Source organism: Phascolarctos cinereus, unplaced genomic scaffold (genome assembly GCF_003287225.1).
Source record: "Phascolarctos cinereus isolate Bilbo 61053 unplaced genomic scaffold, phaCin_HiC Scaffold_3;HRSCAF=262, whole genome shotgun sequence".
NCBI lineage: Eukaryota > Metazoa > Chordata > Mammalia > Diprotodontia > Phascolarctidae > Phascolarctos > Phascolarctos cinereus.
Window position 1 is genome coordinate 251,493,038 of NW_027555736.1, and position 19,150 is coordinate 251,512,187.

Below are 19,150 nucleotides of genomic sequence, written 5' to 3' on the forward strand. Positions count from 1 at the left end.
TAAAGAAGATGCATTACCATCTACTTTGCAGCTATGAGACCTTTCCATCCAACTTACAGAAACCACCAATATGTGTTGCCTTGCCCATCAAAATGTCAGCTCACACAGAGGAGAGACTGTCCTGCCTTTCTGTCTCCCTAGTGTTTAGTACATGGGAAGCACTTTCAGTGCTTTTTCATTCACCTATTTGTTCATCCATCCATCCCTTCTCCTGTTCTTGACTCTGGGTATTTTCACTGACTGTCCCCCATGTCTTGAATACTCTCCCTCCTCTTGCCTTCCCTGGCTTCCTTCAAATGCTAGCAGAAAATTCTACCTTCTACAGGAAGTCTTTCCCAATCCCCCTTAATTCTATTGCCTTCCTTCTGTTGATTATTTCCAGTTTATTCTGCTCATTTGTGCATCATTGTTTATATGTTCTCTCCATTTAGACTATGAACTCCTTGAGAGCTACTTTACCTTTTACCTTTCTTTGCATCCTCAGAGCTTAGCACGTTGCCAAGTAGGATCTTAATAAGTGTTTATTGACTAGCTCCTTAAAAAAGATGTTTACATTCAGTGCCTCTACTTTCTCACTTCTCTCCTGAAAACCCTCTACTATCTGGCTTCTGACCTGATCTCTTTTTGTCAAATCTAATGACCTGTTCTCAGTCATCCTTCTTGACTTCTGTAGTGTGTGACTCTGTCAACCGCCTTATTCTGTCTCCTCTCTCCTCTCTGGGTTTCCATCAAGCTGTTTCTCTTCATCGTCCTCCTACCTGTCTGACTGTTGTTCCGCTGACTCTTCATTCTTGTTATACCCAATGTGGGTGTGCCCCAAAGGCATTGTCTTGAAGCCCCCACTCTTTTCTTCTGAGTTGGTGGTTTCATTAGCTCCCAACAGATTTAATTATCATTTCTATGTCAGGGACATTCTATGTCCCTGATCTGTACATCCAGCCCAAGTCTCTCTGCTGAGCTCTAAGTCAACAAGCATTTATAAAGAAAGCCCTTATTGTGTGCCAGACACTAAGTGCTAGGAATGCAAATACAATCAGACAGTCCCCCTCTCAATGAGCTTACACCCTGATAACGGAAGACCACACAGAAAAGGAAGCTGAAAAGATGGAGCATGGGGAGGATGCCGAAGACACTTGGTGTGGCCACATGGATTCAAATTCAGGTTCTCCTACTTATGCCCTTTTTGACTTTGGGAAAGTCACTGAACAGCTCTGGCCCTTGATTTCTTTGTCTGTAAAATAAAGAGGGGGAAAAAAACAATACTAAGGTCCCTTTCAGTTCTATATCACATCCTAAGCTATGAATTCACATGTTAAGTGCCTACTATGTATATGGCAAAGCAAACTGTCAGAATAGAGAGCTAGCCTTGGGTTTGGCTGTGTGACCCTGGGCAAGTAACTTTAACCTCTCACTAAGACTATAAATTTGAGAGGAGTTGCAGTTCTGCATTTGTAGAGGAGTTCCCCTATACTGATGAAATCACAGGCCTAGTCTCATTCCAGAAGTGTCTGAGGCAGTAGGGATACAAAGATATTGAAAGGCACAGTCACATTCAACTATGAGTTTTTGAGGGTCCTGGTTATCATTATAAATGTGGAAAGAAAATAGGGGCAAAAATTAATGCCCAGTTGGTCAGAAGCCACCAAATGGTTAAGTGGCAGAGTAGTAACTAGAAATGCAGTAGACCTCAATGCATCCCAACCTTGTTTTCTTACTCTTTTGATTAAAAATTCACTTGGAGAAAGAGGACTCCATTTGAGTCTTTGGGGTTTTTTTCTCCTCAAGTTAGAATAAGCTTAGTCATAAGCCTGTGACACAATTTGAGTGGACTTTATACATCTTTGTTGTGAATTTTAACATCCGAGTTCTTGGTGAACCTCGCAGCTTCCCTGGCTCAGCCACAGCCATAAGGTGGTGGTGGTTAAATCATCAGCAGTATTAGATTACTTTTGGATTTTAGGATCATACATAGATTTACAAAGATAGATTATACATAGATTTGGAAAGAGGTCCTAAAGATGGTGTTATCTAACCCTCTCATTTTACAGAAACAGGCCTAAAGAGGTCAGCTGATTTTCCTGAGGTTAAACAGGATCCATATGCTTGGCATTTAGTAGGCACTTAAATGCTTGCTAAATTAATGAATGATCTATTCCTCAGAAACCTTACTATCTACCTGGGGAGATAGGATCACATTCAGGACACAGCCTTCAGCCTGATAACCTACCTGAATGATGAAAAGTTGCCCTGAGTTGACTTCCAGAAGTAGTTATGTAGTGGTCAGGGGATATAGTGCCATGTTGAATGCCTTGCATACTTGGATACATCTTGTGAAGGATATTTCACTTCCTTGGCCTGGATTTTATTTCTCTCTTCTTTTAAAAAATTCTGAGCTTAATATAAAATAAAATGGGCATTTCCATTTACAAAGTAGAACCAAAAAAGATCATACATAAAACTATGGGTCTCCATTATTTAAAAGTTTCTTCCTTTTCCTTTAGATATCTAATAAATTCATCATGTTACTATCAAAACTGACTTGTTTGTCTGTAATTTCTTCTGGCCTTCTTCTGTGTACATTTAAAGAAAAAAGAAGACACTTTCAATTAACCTTTTTTTCTTTGTTTATTTTTTGGCATCTGTTTCCCTTTCTCCAACTTCTGCATAATTCCCCATTTGAAAAAGGGAAAAAAAAAATCTTTGCAGCAAGTATGCATAGTCAAGGTTAATAAATTGCCACATTGACATATTTGAAAATGTATGTCTCATTCTATACCTTGAGACCATCACTTTTCTGTCAAGAGATGGATAACGTGCTTCATTATCCTCTGGAATCATGATTGGTCATTGATCATAGTTCTTAAATCTTTCAAGGTTTGGTTCTTTTTTTTTTTAACAGTTATTACTGCTCTAGAAGTTGTTCTCTGGTTCTGCTCGCTTCCCTCTGGGTCAGTTTAGAGAAAACTTGTCAGATTTCTCTGAAACAGTCCATTTTGTTAGGTCCTATAGTGTAATAATGTGCCATTACCTTCATATATCATGGTTTCTTTAGCCATTCCCCAGTTGATGGACACTTCTTAGTATCCAGTTCTTTACTATGCTACAAATATTTTTGTATATATGAGTCCTTTTACTCTTTCTTTGATCTAATTTGGGGTGTAGGTCTAGTAGTGATATTACTGGTCAAAGAGTATGCTCAGTTTAGTAACTTTGGAGGCAGTTTCAAACTGCTTTCCAGAATAACCTGACCAATTTATAACTCTCCCAACATTGCATTGGTGTACCTATTTATAGACTGGGGTTAAGTGACTTGCCCAGGGTCACACAACTAGTAAGTGTTATGTGTCTGAGGACGGATTTGAACTTGGGTCCTCCCAAATCGAGGGTCGGTGCTCTATTCAAGTGTACCTATTTCCTTAAAAGCCCTCCACCAATTGTTACTTTTTTTTTTTATCTTTTTCCCAGTTAGGTGTTTACTTTCTAATCTTAGCTTTATTGGATTTGTTTGTGCAAAAACTTTTAAATTTTATTCTATTATCCTTTTTATCTCTTGTTTATGAGCTTTTTCTCTACTGGGTTTCGTTTTTTTGGGGGGGTGCTAGGCAGTGAGTGGGGTTAAGTGACTTGCCCAGGGTCACACAGCTAGTAAGTGTTATGTGTCTGAAGGCAGATTTGAACTTAAGTCCTTACTTGAGGGCTGGTGTGCTACCCACTGCACCCCCTAGCTGCCCACTAACCCTTGTATTTTTAAAGAACAAAAGGGAGGGGGGAGAAAAAGAAGAAAATAATTAAAACTGATGAATATATTGAAAAAGTCTGAAAAAGTGTTCAGTGCACCACACATGGACCTCCCACCTTTGCCAAAGACTAGGTTGAGGTGGGGAGTGGCTGCTTATCTCTCTCTCTCTCTCTCTCTCTCTCTCTCTCTCTCTCTCTCTCTCTCTCTCTCTCACAGCATGCTTGCTTTTGCTTTATGGCCATTTTTACAAAATTATCTTCTCTCGCCCTACCCTAATAAGTTTCAGTTAGAAGTAGGGAAGTTTTGGAATTTTTGTTTTATTAGTTTAGTTTTAAATTGTCTAGGTTCCCAGTCATAGGTTGAATGCCTGAGAACCAGGAAACAAAAATACCACCAAGCTGAACAAAGTTCAGGAAGTGATGAAAATTCAGAAAGATGGTGAAAAATAAATATAGGTCAAAAAATTTTCCTTAGCTTGCTATTTTTGACCTAAAGATGATATTTTCCCATACAGTTGGGGAATGGTTTTTTTTGTGGTTTTTTTTTTAGGAGGGGAATGCTTTCAAATTAAGATCTGTATCCTAGAATGAGAAATTATGTTTTTGTTTTTTGGATTTTTTAGGTTTGGGTTGTCCCTTAGCACAAAACCTTCACTGTTTTCCTTTCTGTCTGTTTTACAGCATTACACTTCCCTGTAATCCCCCACAGTGCTAGGTACATAAAAGATACTTTATAAATGTTTGTTCTGATTAAATTTTATTATCTCCCCAATAAAATAGTGAGGATAAGTATCCCTGATAACAGTAAACAAAGTGACTCTTCCTTTAGGGAACATTAAGGCATTGTTTTCTAAACTTTACTCAGAAACTATTTATCATCACCCCTGTGCCCAACCTTGTTTCTGATGGTGAGGGGGATATTATAAGATTTGGTTGTTCCTTTTTAGGAACAGCCAAATCATTCAGCAAGCACTGAAGGACTCATTCATCTGCCAGCACTGACCTAGGCACTGGAGATACAAAGAAGATGTGAAATAATCCCTATCCGGAAGGAGCTTACATTCTGTTAAGGGGGACATACATGTTATATACAAAAAGAGTAGTGAAAGGTAATTATGGAGAAGAGGAACTGGCACCTGGCAAGATCAGCAAAGTCTTCACATAGACTTGAATGGGCTTGATCTCAGTCTTTTAAAAAAAAATTCCCTCAATTGTTGTTGAGTTGTTCAGTCACATCCAGCCCTTCATGAGCCTGTGGACTGTACTGACCATGGGGGTTTTCTTGGCAAAGATACTGGATTGGTTTGCCATTTCTTTTTCCAATAGATCAAGGCAAACAGACCCAGGGTCACATAGCTAGTAAGTGTCTGAGGCTGGATTTGAACTTAGATCTTCTTGACTCCAGGCCCAACACTCTATCTACTGAGCCATCTATCTGCCCTTTTCTCAATTACATGTACACAAAAAGTTTTAACATTTGTTTCTTAAAATTTTGAGTTCCAAATCCTCTCCCTCTCTTCTCTCTCTGCCCTTGAGAAGGCAAGCAATTTGATATAGGTTATACATGTGCAAAACATTTGCAAAAGAAAACACAGACTGAGGAAAAAAGAATAATAAAGAAAGTTTAAAAACTATGCTTCAGTCTGCATTCAGACTCCATTGGTTCTTTCTCTGGAGAAGGATGGCATTTTTCATCATGAGTCCTTCGGAATTGTCTCCCATCTTTGTATTGTTGAGAACAGCTGTGTCAGGCACAGTTGATCATCTTATAGTATTGCCCTTATTGTGTACTGCATTCTCCTGGTTCTGCTCATTTCACTTTGCATCAGTACACGTTCCTTCCAGGTTTTTCTGAAAGCATACTGCTCGTCTTTTCTTATAGCACAGTCATATTCCATCATATTCATATGCAACAACTTGTTGAATTCAGTCTTGAAAAAGAGTAGGGATCTTGAGAGGTGGAAGGAGAAGGAATGCATTCCAAGAAGGAGAGATGAGAGTGCAGGAAAGGGAGAAGTGTGTGATATGACTGGAAAGGGAAGTTTGGAGGCAGGTTGTAAAGAGCTTTAAAAGCCAGGGGAATCTATATTTGATCCTAGAGGTGATTGGGACTTTGAATGGAGAGAGAAGTGGCCAGACTTTCACTTTTGGTACATCACTTTGGTGGCTATAATGGAGGATGGATTCAGGTAGGGAGAGACTTGATGCAAGGAGAACTGGAAAAAACCTTGAAGATAATCTAACTGAATCCCCTGATTTTAAGGATGAGGAAGCTGAGACCCAGAATGAAATTACTTTTCCAAGGTCACTTTCGTAATTATCTTTCTCAGAGTTAGAACTTTGAGTCTTCTGGTTCTGAGACCATTAGAGCTTCTTTTGTCAAGGATACTTTTTGGCACCTAGAACAATTTCAGAATTTCCCTAATCAAGTGTGCTTTTCTTGTTCTCCTCATAAATAACACTTTTGAAGTTCATTTTCCTCTCCCCCTCAATTGATAAATATTTGGCCCTTGTTAACATCAAGGAAATTACCCTCTCCTTGGAGGATAAGTGGAGGGGGAAGGAGGGCTAGGAGGGGTGGACATTGTTGGGAATGTAAAGACCCAAGGTAAAGAAGTTCCTGCCTTCAAGTAACTTTCAGTCTAATTAATAATATAAGAAAATGCAAATTTGCTTTGGATTTGGAGGCCAAATAAGTTTTTCAGCTTTTTAGGAAAGAAAGTCAGAAGCAAGAATGGAAAGGCTGCATGTTGCCAGATGACTATTGGTTTCTTAAACTGGAAACCCAATATAGTGTCAAAATCTATAGAAGGATCTTGGAGAAAAGACTTAGAGAAGAAATTAAGTTAATCTCACCCCAAAGTGTTTGCTGGGTAGAAATAACAGTACAAGATCTATAAAATGACTGTGTAAGGGGTTTCTTATAACAAATACATAATGAATGGTCCAAACCGTTAGTTCTTTGAGTTCAAAAGTGAGTAAGATCTCTGTGACTGAATTAATCTAGGAATATAAAGAGTTATAGATTTAGAACTGGAAGTGACTTTAGAGATTTGAGTCCAGTAGCAGAAGAAACTGAGACTTGCCAAGGATCACATAGGTAGGAAGCAGTAGAAGTGAGGTTTAAATCCAAGGCTTTTGCTTCCAAATCCAGTGATCTTTCTACCTCTCCTTGTGGGCAAGAAACAAGTTGAGTTGGGCATGAAAGAGTGAATAGGATTTGAGTAGGCAGCTAGGTAGAAAAGTGTGTAGAGCACTGAGCCTGGAGTCAGGAATCTCATCTTCCTGTGTTCAAATCTGGCCTCAGACACTAGTTGTGTCACTCTGGGCAAGTCATTAGCCATGTTTACCTCTGTTTCCTCATCTGTAAAACGAGCTTGAGAAAAAACCACTCCAGTATCTCTGCCAAGAAAATCCCAAATGGGGTCACAAAGAGTCAGACAAGACCAAGACTGAAAAACAGCAACAAGGATTTAAATGGTCAGGAAAGGGTGTAAACAAAAATTTTCCCCTCTGGATCAACCCTCCTCCTCTCAATCCTACTATAATCAGTCCTCAACTTTCAAGGAGTAACGTTCCTAGAAGCTGGCACAAAAGTAAAAACAAAACAAAACAAAAACAAAAACGTCAGTGTGGACATATTGAGCATAGGGGGTCAGGTTCCCACAACCACCAAAAACTGTAACCTTTTGCCAGAGAGCAGCTGCAGACCCTTGAGGGATATAATTGTAGCACAAACCTTGAGTTTTAAAGGCGGACAATGAAAACATAACAACGAATGCACAGGGAGCTCTTTACTGTGGTAGGGTAGACAAGACCATTGACGCACCTAGGGGGATATCAGCTGCTCCACAAACTTTACTGTGCATAGTGCAGTCACATGTCTTCTTTTAATACTTTTTTTCTCTGCTCCATCACAGCAATGTTTGTGAAAATGCCCAGGATCCCAAACTGAAGGCCTAGCAAGGTTGTAATTTCACCAAGGTCGCACAGATAGTACAATGGGTATAGAATTCCAATGTTTCTCTTCAAATTGAGTGCTCTTCCTACTATACAGTGTTACAGACCTCTGACCCACTTTACATGGGAGGAAACCACAGCCCTGAAAGGTGATTTATTTCAGGTTACACACTTTGGCAGTGGCAGAACTGGGACTGGAATGCGTGTCTCCTTATTCTGGGTCTAGGGTTCTTTTCAGCATTCCTGCAAGTATTGTCTCAAAAATCTGGGTACAATACTTTTAATAGTTTCAAATCGTTCAAATACTTTCAAATTTCGGCCACTTAGTGGCTCTTTTTTCTCCCTGTTTTCTCTTTTTTCCTTCTTAGCCATCCTTTATTTCCTTTCATTTTTCTCTCCCAGGCTTTCCACAGTTTGGGGGTGAGGGAAAGAGGATAAGGTAGTGGCAATGCATGTACCCAAACACATATACGTGTGAGTTTTTTGTTATGTAGTTGTTACATTTGGAAAGCATTTGAGGAACACTCTGTACAGAGGGTCTTAGACAAGTGTGCTGATAGATTGAGCTTGTTACAATTCATATGTAAAGATACTGCAGTGGGACTTCCTGGATACGGGTGCCTGCATTTCTCAAATAAAGAGAATAAATCTGTTCTTCCTTCCCCCAGTCATATGGTTAACATTACAGGAAGGATACTTTTTAGCCACTCCTATTGTCTCTAGATTATGCATGTAATAACAATAACATTATTTATATAATATTTGAAGATTTGTAAAGTGCTTTACATAGATTCTCCTTTGAGTTTCTTTTTATAGTTAATAGAAGTCAGTTACCAATTCACCTGAGGGATGGAGGGGTAGGGTATTGAGGGTTCCTCACACACCCAGAGGCCATTGCTGAGAAGGCCAAAAGACTGGTCCTCTACTTTCATTACTTCAGGCCAGAGCTTTCATCCTACCACACCTTAGTTATTGTGGTTCTGGCAAGTATGACAATACTGGTCAGAAAACTCCCATTTTTCTAAATGAGGAAACTTAAGCCCAGAGATGCTAAGTGATTTGCCCATGGCTAGTAGTGACAGGTGGGACTTGAACCTAGGTCTTCTTTTCTCTAAGTTCCATACCTTCTTAACTATGCCAGGCTGTCCTCAGAAATCTTCTATTTTAAGAGGTGAAGTGACTTGATAAAAGATATACACAGCCAGAAATAGTGACAGAGTCTGTCAGAATCTCTTAACTATACCACACCTTGATGTTTTCTGCTAGAAAGAAGCCAGAGAAGTTGAAGAGAAGGATGGGTGTAAAAGAACCATGGTTCTAGGCCAGAACAGGCTACAGGGAAAACACAACTCCAGTGTTAACAGGGAATCTCATTTCAACTTACCTTCCCCAACTTCTCTCTGTTACCTTTTGTCAGCAGCCTACATTCTAGCTCAGCTGGACTATTATTTCTTTCCAGACTGCCTGCCCCCTCTCAGCTCTGTGCCTTTGTTCTTTATTCCCACCCCTCTCAATGCTGTCTCCCCCACCCCACCCCATAGGTTGAAATACTTTTCCATTCCTTTGAGGCCTAGTTCAGATGCCATCTCTTGCATGAAGCCTTTGATCATAGATGATAAAATTTAGAGCTGTAAGGGACTTTATAGATGATCTAGTCTAGTATACCCTTATTTTACAGCTGGGGAGACTGAGGCTTATAGGGTTGAAATGACTTGTCCATGATCACATAGGTATATGTCTGAGATTTAAACCCAGAGCTCCAAATCCAACATTCTTTTCACTTTACCATTTTGTTATTGTTCAGTCATTTCAGTTGGGTCTGACTTTTTGTGATCCGTTGGGATTTTCTTGGCAAAGATACTGGAGTGTTTTGCCGTTCCTTCTCCAGCTCATTTTACCGATGAGGAAACTGAGGCAAACAGGGTTAAGTGACTTGCCCAGGGTCACACAACTAGTAAGTATCTGAGGCCACACTTGAATTCAGGAGGATGAGTCATATATATAAGATCTTTATCCAAGAGAAATGTGGTGCAAAGATTTCTCCTCCCACCTCTTAAAATTGTTTTCTGTTTAATTTTAACTGTATTGACTTTGTGCAATTCCTTTTCAGTTTTATATAGTGGATATCTCGTCTGATTCTCCTTATCCCTTTTCTGGTGAACAAAACTCTTCCTCTATACGTAGTTGCAAAAAGATATTATTTCCTTTTTCTCTTCCTCTAATTTGTTTATGGGGCCTTTTATATCTTGTCTTGTAGTTATTTGGAGTGTATGGTGGTATATGGTATGTCTGCCTAATTGCTTCAGCAGTTTTTGTTGAATAGTGAGTTCTTATCAAGTGGTTAGAATTCTTGGGTTTATTGATTGAAAGCTGTGCTACTATGTCCTGTTTCTTCTGGGTTTTCTATGCCTAATCTATTCCAATGATCTGTTTTTTAAGAAGTACCAAATGGTTTTGATTGGTTTTCATCAGGGGTGGGGGGAACCTTCGGCCTCAAGGCCACATGTGGCGGCCCTCCAGGTCCTCAAGTGCAGCCCTTTAACTGAATCCAAACTTCACCAAACAAATTCCCTTAATGAAAAGATGTGTTCAAAACCTGTTTCCAGTGGAGCCAAGATGGAGGAATAAAAGCAGTGACTTGCTTGAGCTCTCTTCCAAAGCCCTCCAAATACCTATAAAAAATGGCTCTAAACAAATTCTAGAGCAGCAGAACCCACAAAAAGAGTGAAACAAATTTCTAGCCCAAGACAACCTGGATAGGTGATTGGAAAAGTCTATTGTGCCAGGTTAGAAGAGGAGTGCAGTTCAGCATGGGTGAGCAGGCAAAGACCTGGTCTCAGCAAACCTGGAACAGGCCTTAGGGCACTGAATCAAGGGCAGCTGTGGTAGTTTCCAGACTTCTCAACCCACAAAATAAACTAATCCAAATGGCAAAAGAAGTCAAAAAAACCAATGAGGGAAAGAATGCCTTAAAAAAGCAGAATTGGCCAAATGGAAGAGGAAGTCCAAAAGCTCACTGAAGAAAATACTTCTTCAAAAATTAGAATGGAGCAATTGGAAGCTAGTGACTTTATGAGAAATCAAGACATTGTAAAAACAAAACCAAAAGAATGAAAAAATAGAAGACAATGTGAAATATCTCATTGGAAAAACAGTTGACCTGGAAAATAGATCCAGGAGAGATAATTTAAAAATTGTTGCACTACCTGAAAGCCATGATCAAAAAAAGAGCCTAGACATGATCTTTCAAGAAATTATCAAAGAAAATTGCCCTGATATCGTAGAACCAGAGGGTAAAACAGAAATGGAAAGAATCCACCGATCACCTTCTGAAAGAGATACCCAAAGGAAAACTCCTAGGAATATTGAATTCCAAAGTTCCCAGGTCAAGGAAAAAATAGTGCAAGCAGCCAGAAAGAAACAATTCAAGTATTGTGGAAACACAATCAGGATAACACAAGATTTAGCAGCTTCTACATTAAGGGATTGGAGGGCTTGGAATAAGATATTCTGGAGGTCAAAGGAGATAGGATTACAACCAAGAATCACCTACTCAGAAAAATTAAGTATAATTCTTCAGGAGAAAAAATGGGCATTCAGTGAAATAGAGGACTTTCAAACATTTTTTTTGGGGGGGGTAGTCAGTGGTTAAGTGACTTACCCAGAGTCACACAGCTAGTGAGTATTATGTGTCTGAGGCTGGATTTGAACTCAGGTCGTCCTGAATTCAGGGCCAGTGCTCTATCCAGTGCGCCACCTAGCTGCCCCCTCAAGCATTCTTGATGAAAAGACTAGAGCTGAACAGAAAATTTGACTTTCAAATACAAGACTCAAGAGAAGCATGAAAAGGTAAACAGGAAAGAGAAATCATACGGGACTTACTAAGGTTGAACTGTTTACATTCCTGCATGGAAAGATATTTGTAACTCATGAGACCTTTGTCAGTATTAGGGTAGTTGAAGTGATAAAAACTATAATTTTTTTCAGATATATATAGAGAGAGACAGATAGATAGATAGAGGGCACAGGGTGAGTTGAAGATGAAGGGGTGATATCTGGAGAATAAAATTAAGGGGTAAGAGATACTGGGAGGAAAAAGAGAGAGGTAGAATGGGGTAGATTATCTCACATAAAATAGACAAGAAAAGGCTTTTACAGTAGAGGGGAAGTGGGGGAAGGTGAGAGGGATGAGTGAATCTTACTCTCATCAGATTTGGCTTACTGGGTATGGAAATCTAACTTACCCTACAGGAAAATAAGGGCAGTGGGGATAAGAGAGCAGGGGGGTTTGGGGTGGGGGAGAGAATGATAGAGGAGAGGGAAGATTGGGAGAGGGGTTAATCAGAAGCAAACACTTCTGAGGAGGGACAGGGTCAAAAAAGATAATAGAATAAATGGGGGTCGGGATAGGATGAAGAAAAATATAGTTTTCTACAACATGACTACTATGGAAGTGTTTTACATGACTATACATGTATAACCAGTATCAAGTTGCTTGCCTTTTCAATGAGGGTGGGTGGGGAGGGAGGGAGAAAATTTGGAACCCAAAGTTTTAAAAACAAATGTTAAAAATTATTTTCACACGCAACTGGGAAATAAGATATATAGGCAGTGTGGTATAGAAATCTATCCTGCCCTACAGGAAAATGGGGGGGGTGTGATAGAATGGAGGGCAGATTAGGGGAAGGGGTATTCAGAATGCACACCATCTTGGGGTGGGGAGAGGGATGAGATGGGGAGAAAATTTGGAACTCAAAATCTTGTGGAAGTGAATGTTGAAAATTAAAAATAAATAAATAATTTATTTTTTTTTTTTAAAAGAAGAGAGCAGGCAGGAACGTGTGTGTGTAGGCACCAAGACTGTTGGCAAGGAAGCTGTGGAGGAGGGGCTGGGAGAGAAGCAGGTGAATAAGAATATGAAATTGTACATGTATGAAATGCAGTTTTTAAAAAGTATATATTAAATTTGCCATTGTGGAACCAAAAAAAAAAGATTTGTTCTGTAAAATTTGAACTCAGTCAGAAGGCTGTACCCAACGACCTAGAACCCCATATGTGGCCTTGAGGCCACAGGTTCCCTACCCCTGGTTTTGATGGTTACTGATTTTAGTATAATTTAAGATCTAGTACTGCCATACACCAGTTTCAAATCAAGTCTGGGTTAGTATAATTTAAGATCTAGTACTGCCACACATCAGTTTCAAATCAAGTCTGGGTTAGTATCCCCAGCAGAGTATCTGGTCTTTGTATTTCAGCGACTATGTGTATGTATATGGAAGGGAGGGGGAATTAAGAGGAGGAAATATAAAGTTCTGTATGAAACAGTGAACTGTCTGAATTCCAGAATTTTTTTTGAAATTAAAAAGTGCAGTCTTATTATTTCTGGGTATCTTATGAACAGATGGGATCCTAATGGGTAAATTGGAATAAATTAACTAAATAGGTTACATTACATACCTAAGTAAACAGACAAGTCATACTTGACCTCAGTTTCCTCATTAGTAAAATGAAGGGAGGAGATTAAACTAAATGTTCCCTAAGATCTCTTCTAACTCTAAAGTTGTGACCCTCAATACAAAAGCCCTACAACATACAAATTGATTTATTAGATCCTGGAATCCTCTTGAGCACTAAATTTGGCAGAACTATAATTTTAGCTCAGTTTCCCCATCTGAGTGAAAACCCCAAATTTCTACGAAGTCGTTTTAAATTCTGCTTAAAAATCATTGAATTAGCAAAACATAAAAATTGTATTGGGAACCTAATGAATATTTTTGAGAAAGGGAGCTTTGGGAGGGTATTTGGGGTAGAGGGTAACAGTGGAGAACTCCTCCCACATCCTCAATTTAAGGAGGAAAACCCAGTTCAGGCATCTCATCATTTCCCACAGGCTGTACTCCTGGACTTCATCTTCTACCCTCCTCTGTGTACTGCCCCCCCACATACCAGAAGGTTACCCACTCTCCACCTTTTCATCTTCTTTTTGTGTGTAGACTTCCCATATTTGTATCCCCAGCACTTAGCACAATGCCTGGCACATAATAGGAGCTTAATGGTAGGAGTTAAATGTTTATCAAAATAATATCTTTTTTTATGAGATGAGATAATTTTACAATAATGGAGGAAGGAATGGATGGTCTTGAAGGACCCTTCTAGGTCTAACAGTTTTAATCCTTGTTGTTCATTGGCTGACTAGAATTCCTCCAATCGGGAGCTATGCTTCATTGGGAACCTGGGCACTGTATTATATTTTATACCACTGTCAATGTTTAACTCTTTAACTATCTTGCTTCAAGTGAGGAGTGTGTCACGTGCTGTTTTTTTTTAGAGTTGTGTGGTAGAGTGTCACCACACATGACTAGCTATGTAACTTCCTGGGTTGCAGGTGTGTATGATGAAGTTGTTAATTGTTTCATTTTTGAAATTCACAGCTGCAGAGTCAGAACTGTGAGTGACTAGGCCTGTTGCTCAAGCAGCTCAGAGATACATTCCTTTTCGAGACAGTGTTTCTGGAGTTGCTTTCCTTCCTATTAAATTAGTTCCCCCTTTTTTTTTCTTCCCTAAGTTGAACTCGTACCGTGTGCATGTGGCAAAGGAAAAACTTGACTCATTGATACAGACATCAGTCCTCTTCTCGTCAGCTGTGTCTTCCCTTCTTCGCTCAGAGCCTCCATGACTTGTGGGGCAGAATTGGCTCTTTTGTCAAAGTCCAGCTGTGCTTGAAAGATTTCAAGGTGAGATAATTCCTGCCTCCCTCTCCTCTTTCAGAAATCTGGCTGTGCGTGCTTGGAGGCTTTGGGCATTTTGCCATCCTTCCAAGCCAAAGAGGCTAGATGTTATCTTCCTTACACTGAAAGAGAGGTGAATTTAGTTGATAGGATTCCCTAACACTTGGCTTATAGAGGGCTTCTCTTTTATTCCTTCCTGAAGTTTTTTATGCATTTTTTTAATAGGTGGATTTGTACCTGGCTGGCAACTTTTTTACCCCCTTTTTCTTTCAAACTTGGACGGATAAAAGATGTGCTATGGCAGGATAACACCAAAGAGCAGCTCAGCCTCACCATTTGCCTCCTTAGGACATGGATTACTTCTTCCATTCATGATTATTAACACTTTCCTTGGAAATGGAATTGCTTCAGGTAAGTCAGGTACCTGTATTTGATTGTGTATTTTGATATATATCATAATACTAAATGGCTCCAAATAAGTAGAGGACTCATCACTGCCCAAGGACAGCAGATTACCAGAGTGTGTCCCTTTTACAGTGTCCTGGGAACATGATTTTGGGGGGGGGTCTTTTGTATTATATCATAGCATTGTAGATTTAGAGCTGGAAGGGACTTTAAAAGTTATTTAGTTTAGCGCTTCTCAAACTGTGGGTCACAACTCCATATGGGTTGTGAGTGGGAAAAGTTTGAGAAGCCCTGATTTAGTCAACCCCCTCGTCATGGCAAAGAGCAGTTTCTCTAGTTCTGTGGTTCTCAAAATGTAGTCCACGTGTGCCCAAGACCCAGGGGGTCCTTGAGGTCAAAATTATTTTCATAACAATACTAAAACATTTAAGTTCTAATGCAGTAGATATCACTAGATATAACCCACATCAACAAAAGCGCTTTAGAGTATCAAAAGCGTCCTGAGAACAAAGCGTTTGAGAACCTCTGCTTATGTCCTTTAGCCATGAATGTGTAGATGGAGAGGCTTTACACAATGTTAGACTATTTAGGGGGATTGAAGGAATCCTGATATTGTCCCTCTTCTCCCTTCCTGCTGGGTATGCTGCAACTCATACTTTTTTCCTGTTTTCCCTCACTTTCTGCCTTAGTGGGCAGAGCTGTAGAGCACTGAAATAAGAATCAGTGGACAGAATTCTTGTCAGACTTGCCACTAATTATCTCTGTGGCTTTGAGCAAATATCTTGATTTCTTTGGTCTTTGGTTTCCTAACCTATTAAGTTAGAAGTTTGTACTGAACAGTCTCTGTATGGTCCGTTCCAGTTCTGATCTTATATGGTGGGGGTTTTTTTGTTGGTTTTTTTCCCCTTATATGGTTTTAAATACCACTTTATGTTGACAAAATAGAAAAAGTAAACTAAGGGCTAGTGACATTTAAAAAGTTGTAAAATGTTTTAACTTGGTTAACTCCTTGGTTGCTTTTATCACTAATTTAGTTACCCTGATAAATATCATTCATAACACTCTATATAATCATACCTTATGTGAATGCATCAGTGAAAAAGCATTTATTAAGCACTTCTTGTGTGCCAGGCATTGTACTAAGCACGTAGGGACACAAATAGAAAAGGCTAGACAGTCCCTGCTCTAGAGATTCTCATACTGTAAGTGGGAGAGACAGCACATGGAAGACATCTTATTTATTTGGTCACACAGCTAGTAAGTGTTGTGTGTCTGAGGTCGGATTTGAACTCAGGTCCTCCTGACTCCAAGGCCGAAACTCTATCCACTGCACCACCTGGCTGCCCCCATAAAAGACATCTTAGCTGTAGGGCAGATGGAAAAGCCCAGAGGCCCTAAAGGTGCAGCCTTGTGGCCCTGGGGTCCTTAGGTGATGTCAGTAGGTAAGATAACAGTGCCAGGGGTTTTAGAGAGTAGAAATAGGGCAGAAATAATAGAAATGGGAGTGTGAATGTGCAATATAGACCTTAGACAACAGTTTTTGAGTCTCAGAGGCACACACACACACACACACACACACACCCCTTGCTCTAGCTCTCTCTTTCGCATGATGGAAATAAAATATTCTTTCCATATATGAAAGGAAAAAAGTAATTATTGGGGATTGGTAGAGGAGGTGAAAGACCCAGTGCCTGTGAGTACTGAGCATCAGAGCCTCTGCAGCCCCATTTGTGCTGCTTCATATTGTCCTAGAATATCTCTTCTCCTTGTTAAAGCAAGAAATGGTGCCAGTACCCATGTTCACATCCCAGATCACCAGGTCTAGTCCAGAGTTGTCAGAGACGACTTGCCAGCTCTCCGTGTTTCTTCCTTCACTGTGCAACATTCACCCCATTTCTCTCAGGACCACCTTTTCCTTCCATGTCTGTGGTTGGCCCAGACATGAGAAACACCTAGTGTATGTGTCTCTGGAAGAGTTGACTCCACTGTGTTCCATGTTTCTGTGATATCATGGAAGATTTTCGAGTGTGGAAAGAAAACTGACTTTACTGACCTCATGAAAAGCAAATTGCCTGGTAAACAAGGCATAGAATCCTCATAAAGGGTGGAACGATGTTCTGGAAACATATTTCAGTACAAAGATCTATACGTTTGGATCTGAAACCATTCCTGCAGTTTAGAACCAGCCCTCCTGGAAGCTGTTATTCATAAAATCCTAAAATTTTAGAGCTGCAAGATCTAGCAATCACGTAGTCAGACCTTCTTATTTTACAGATGAGAAAACTAAAACCCAGAGGGACTAGCTCGAGATTACCCAGCTAAGTGAATGTTAAAGCCGGAATTAGAACTTAGGCCACGCTCACAGCTGCCAGATTGATGTTTCCAAAGCATAGATCCGACTTTGTCGCTCTCCTGCCCCAGACTCTTCAGTGCCCACCACCCGCCTTCCAATTGCCTTTAGGGTAAAAATACTGTTCCTGTTCGATGTTTAAAGCCCTTCACTATCTGGCTCCAGTCAGATACCTTTCTAGGCTGACTATGCACTTTTCTCCCTCACACACTATTCTCTAGCCAAACAGCATTCTGTCTCTCACCTTTGTGCCTTTGTGCGGAATGCATTCCTTTGTCACCTCTGACCCTTAGACTCTTTAAAGGCACAAGTGCTGTCTCTTTTAAGAGGCCTTTACTGATTCCTCCATTTGTTAGCCCTCACCCCCCCCATCCCCGTTCCTCCACCCAGTGGAATTCTAGTTCCTGGAGAAAAGGACGTAGGTTACTTGTGTGTTTGCATCCCTAGAACCTAGCATGGTACCTGACATATAGCAGGCACTTAATAGATGCTTGTTGATTAATTGACTTTTTCCCCTACTGCTTTTTTTTTGCCTTTTTCAGAATAAGTTTTATTGCTAGGTTTTTAAAAAAATCATCTCATTTGCAGATATATCACTACAACCAGGTGATTTTTCTCACGTAGCAAAAGAAAAACAGTTGAACAAAATCAACCAACAGTGAATGGTCTCATCTGATAGTGTATGCAACATTCAGTACCTATCCCCATCTCTCTGTCAAAAGGACAGAAGTGTTTCCTTTTTATTCTCCTGAGCCAAGACTGGCCTTTATTATCAATCAGTGCCTGGCTTGATTTTAGCAGTTTTTTGCTTATTGTAGTTCTAATTAGAAGTTCTCTCTATCAGTGAAATCACAAATCTAGTAAAAATAAAATTAAAGCATTGCCATGCTGCCTCTTTTTCTAACCTCAGTATGGGAGACTTGTCTGGGCATGTTACATAAGAGCATTACCAGCCCTAGGAAGTCCTCTAGCTTCTGCTCTTTGGTGCCAGACTTTGGCTGTGACTCATCTCATCTTTGCCCTTGCTACCCCTCCACTCTCAACTTCACCCCACCCTTGTCCCACTATGCACACCTTCTTTGCTTTGCTCCTAAAGTCTGAAATCAATTATAAGAAACTCATGGCTCTAAACTAATAGGAAAGGGAGAGAGGGGTAAATAGAGAGAGAGAAGATAAAATTTGAAGTTGTTCTCCACCTCTCTTACCCTCTCCTTGTTCTGCCTTTCTTCCCCTAACACACACACACACACACACACACACACACACACACACACACACACACACACAACCTATATAGTATGGCAGAACAGGATCTGTGTGAAGTGAGGGATTTCATTGCTTGTCAGAACCAGTGCTTCACTGCCAGTCCTCTTCCCTCGACCCAACATATGCACACCCAAAAGGAGATTATTCCAGGGTAGAAGGGAGAAATAATTCCTTGGACTAAATCCAGGAGAGGCACCTGTAATGACATGCCTTCTATGAGGAACACGGCCAAGAAAGTCTGCCAAGCAACTGTGATCCAGATGTGCAAACTTTTGAGAAAAAGCAGTTTCATTAGAAAAAGCTCCCTTCTTCTCCTGCCCTTCTTCCCTTTTCCTCCCACAATTCCCATTCCTGTAATGGTACGTTTTAAAAGATGAAGTGCCCTGTGAAATGCATAGCTCTGTCTTAGTTTCAGTAGCCGTAGTTTAAAATGTAAACAGTGCATATACTTGCTTACACATATTTCATGTGTGTGCAAGCATGCTTTACATACTTTAGCAGGCATTTAGTTATGATGGTTCCATGAGTGAGTGTTCTTCAGGAGCACACACTTTAGCAATGACTATACTCACGAGTCTTATACCTAAAGATTGGAATAGGTAGGCTGTATTAGAAGACAGTAGGATTGTTGTCTCCCAAATTGCAGAAATGTTTCAGTTTTACCACTCTGTCTTTATATAAGGCTCTCTCCCTTGGGCACCAG

The 19,150-nt window shown here is 40.1% G+C and overlaps 1 protein-coding gene across 3 annotated transcripts in view; it reads left to right on the forward strand.

Moving 5' to 3' along the window:
• SUSD6 (sushi domain containing 6) overlaps positions 1 to 19,150 on the forward strand; it is a 118,351-nt gene that overhangs the window by 34,269 nt on the left and 64,932 nt on the right. For 2 of the 3 annotated variants that reach the window (XM_021004645.2, XM_021004646.2), the window contains 2 exons: positions 14,264 to 14,432; positions 14,652 to 14,837. In XM_021004645.2, coding sequence (XP_020860304.1) covers positions 14,717 to 14,837 — 121 coding nt within the window. In that variant the 5' untranslated portion in view covers positions 14,264 to 14,432; positions 14,652 to 14,716. The remainder of the gene's footprint in view (positions 1 to 14,263; positions 14,433 to 14,651; positions 14,838 to 19,150) is intronic. The other variant, XM_078151560.1, reaches the window with a different exon arrangement.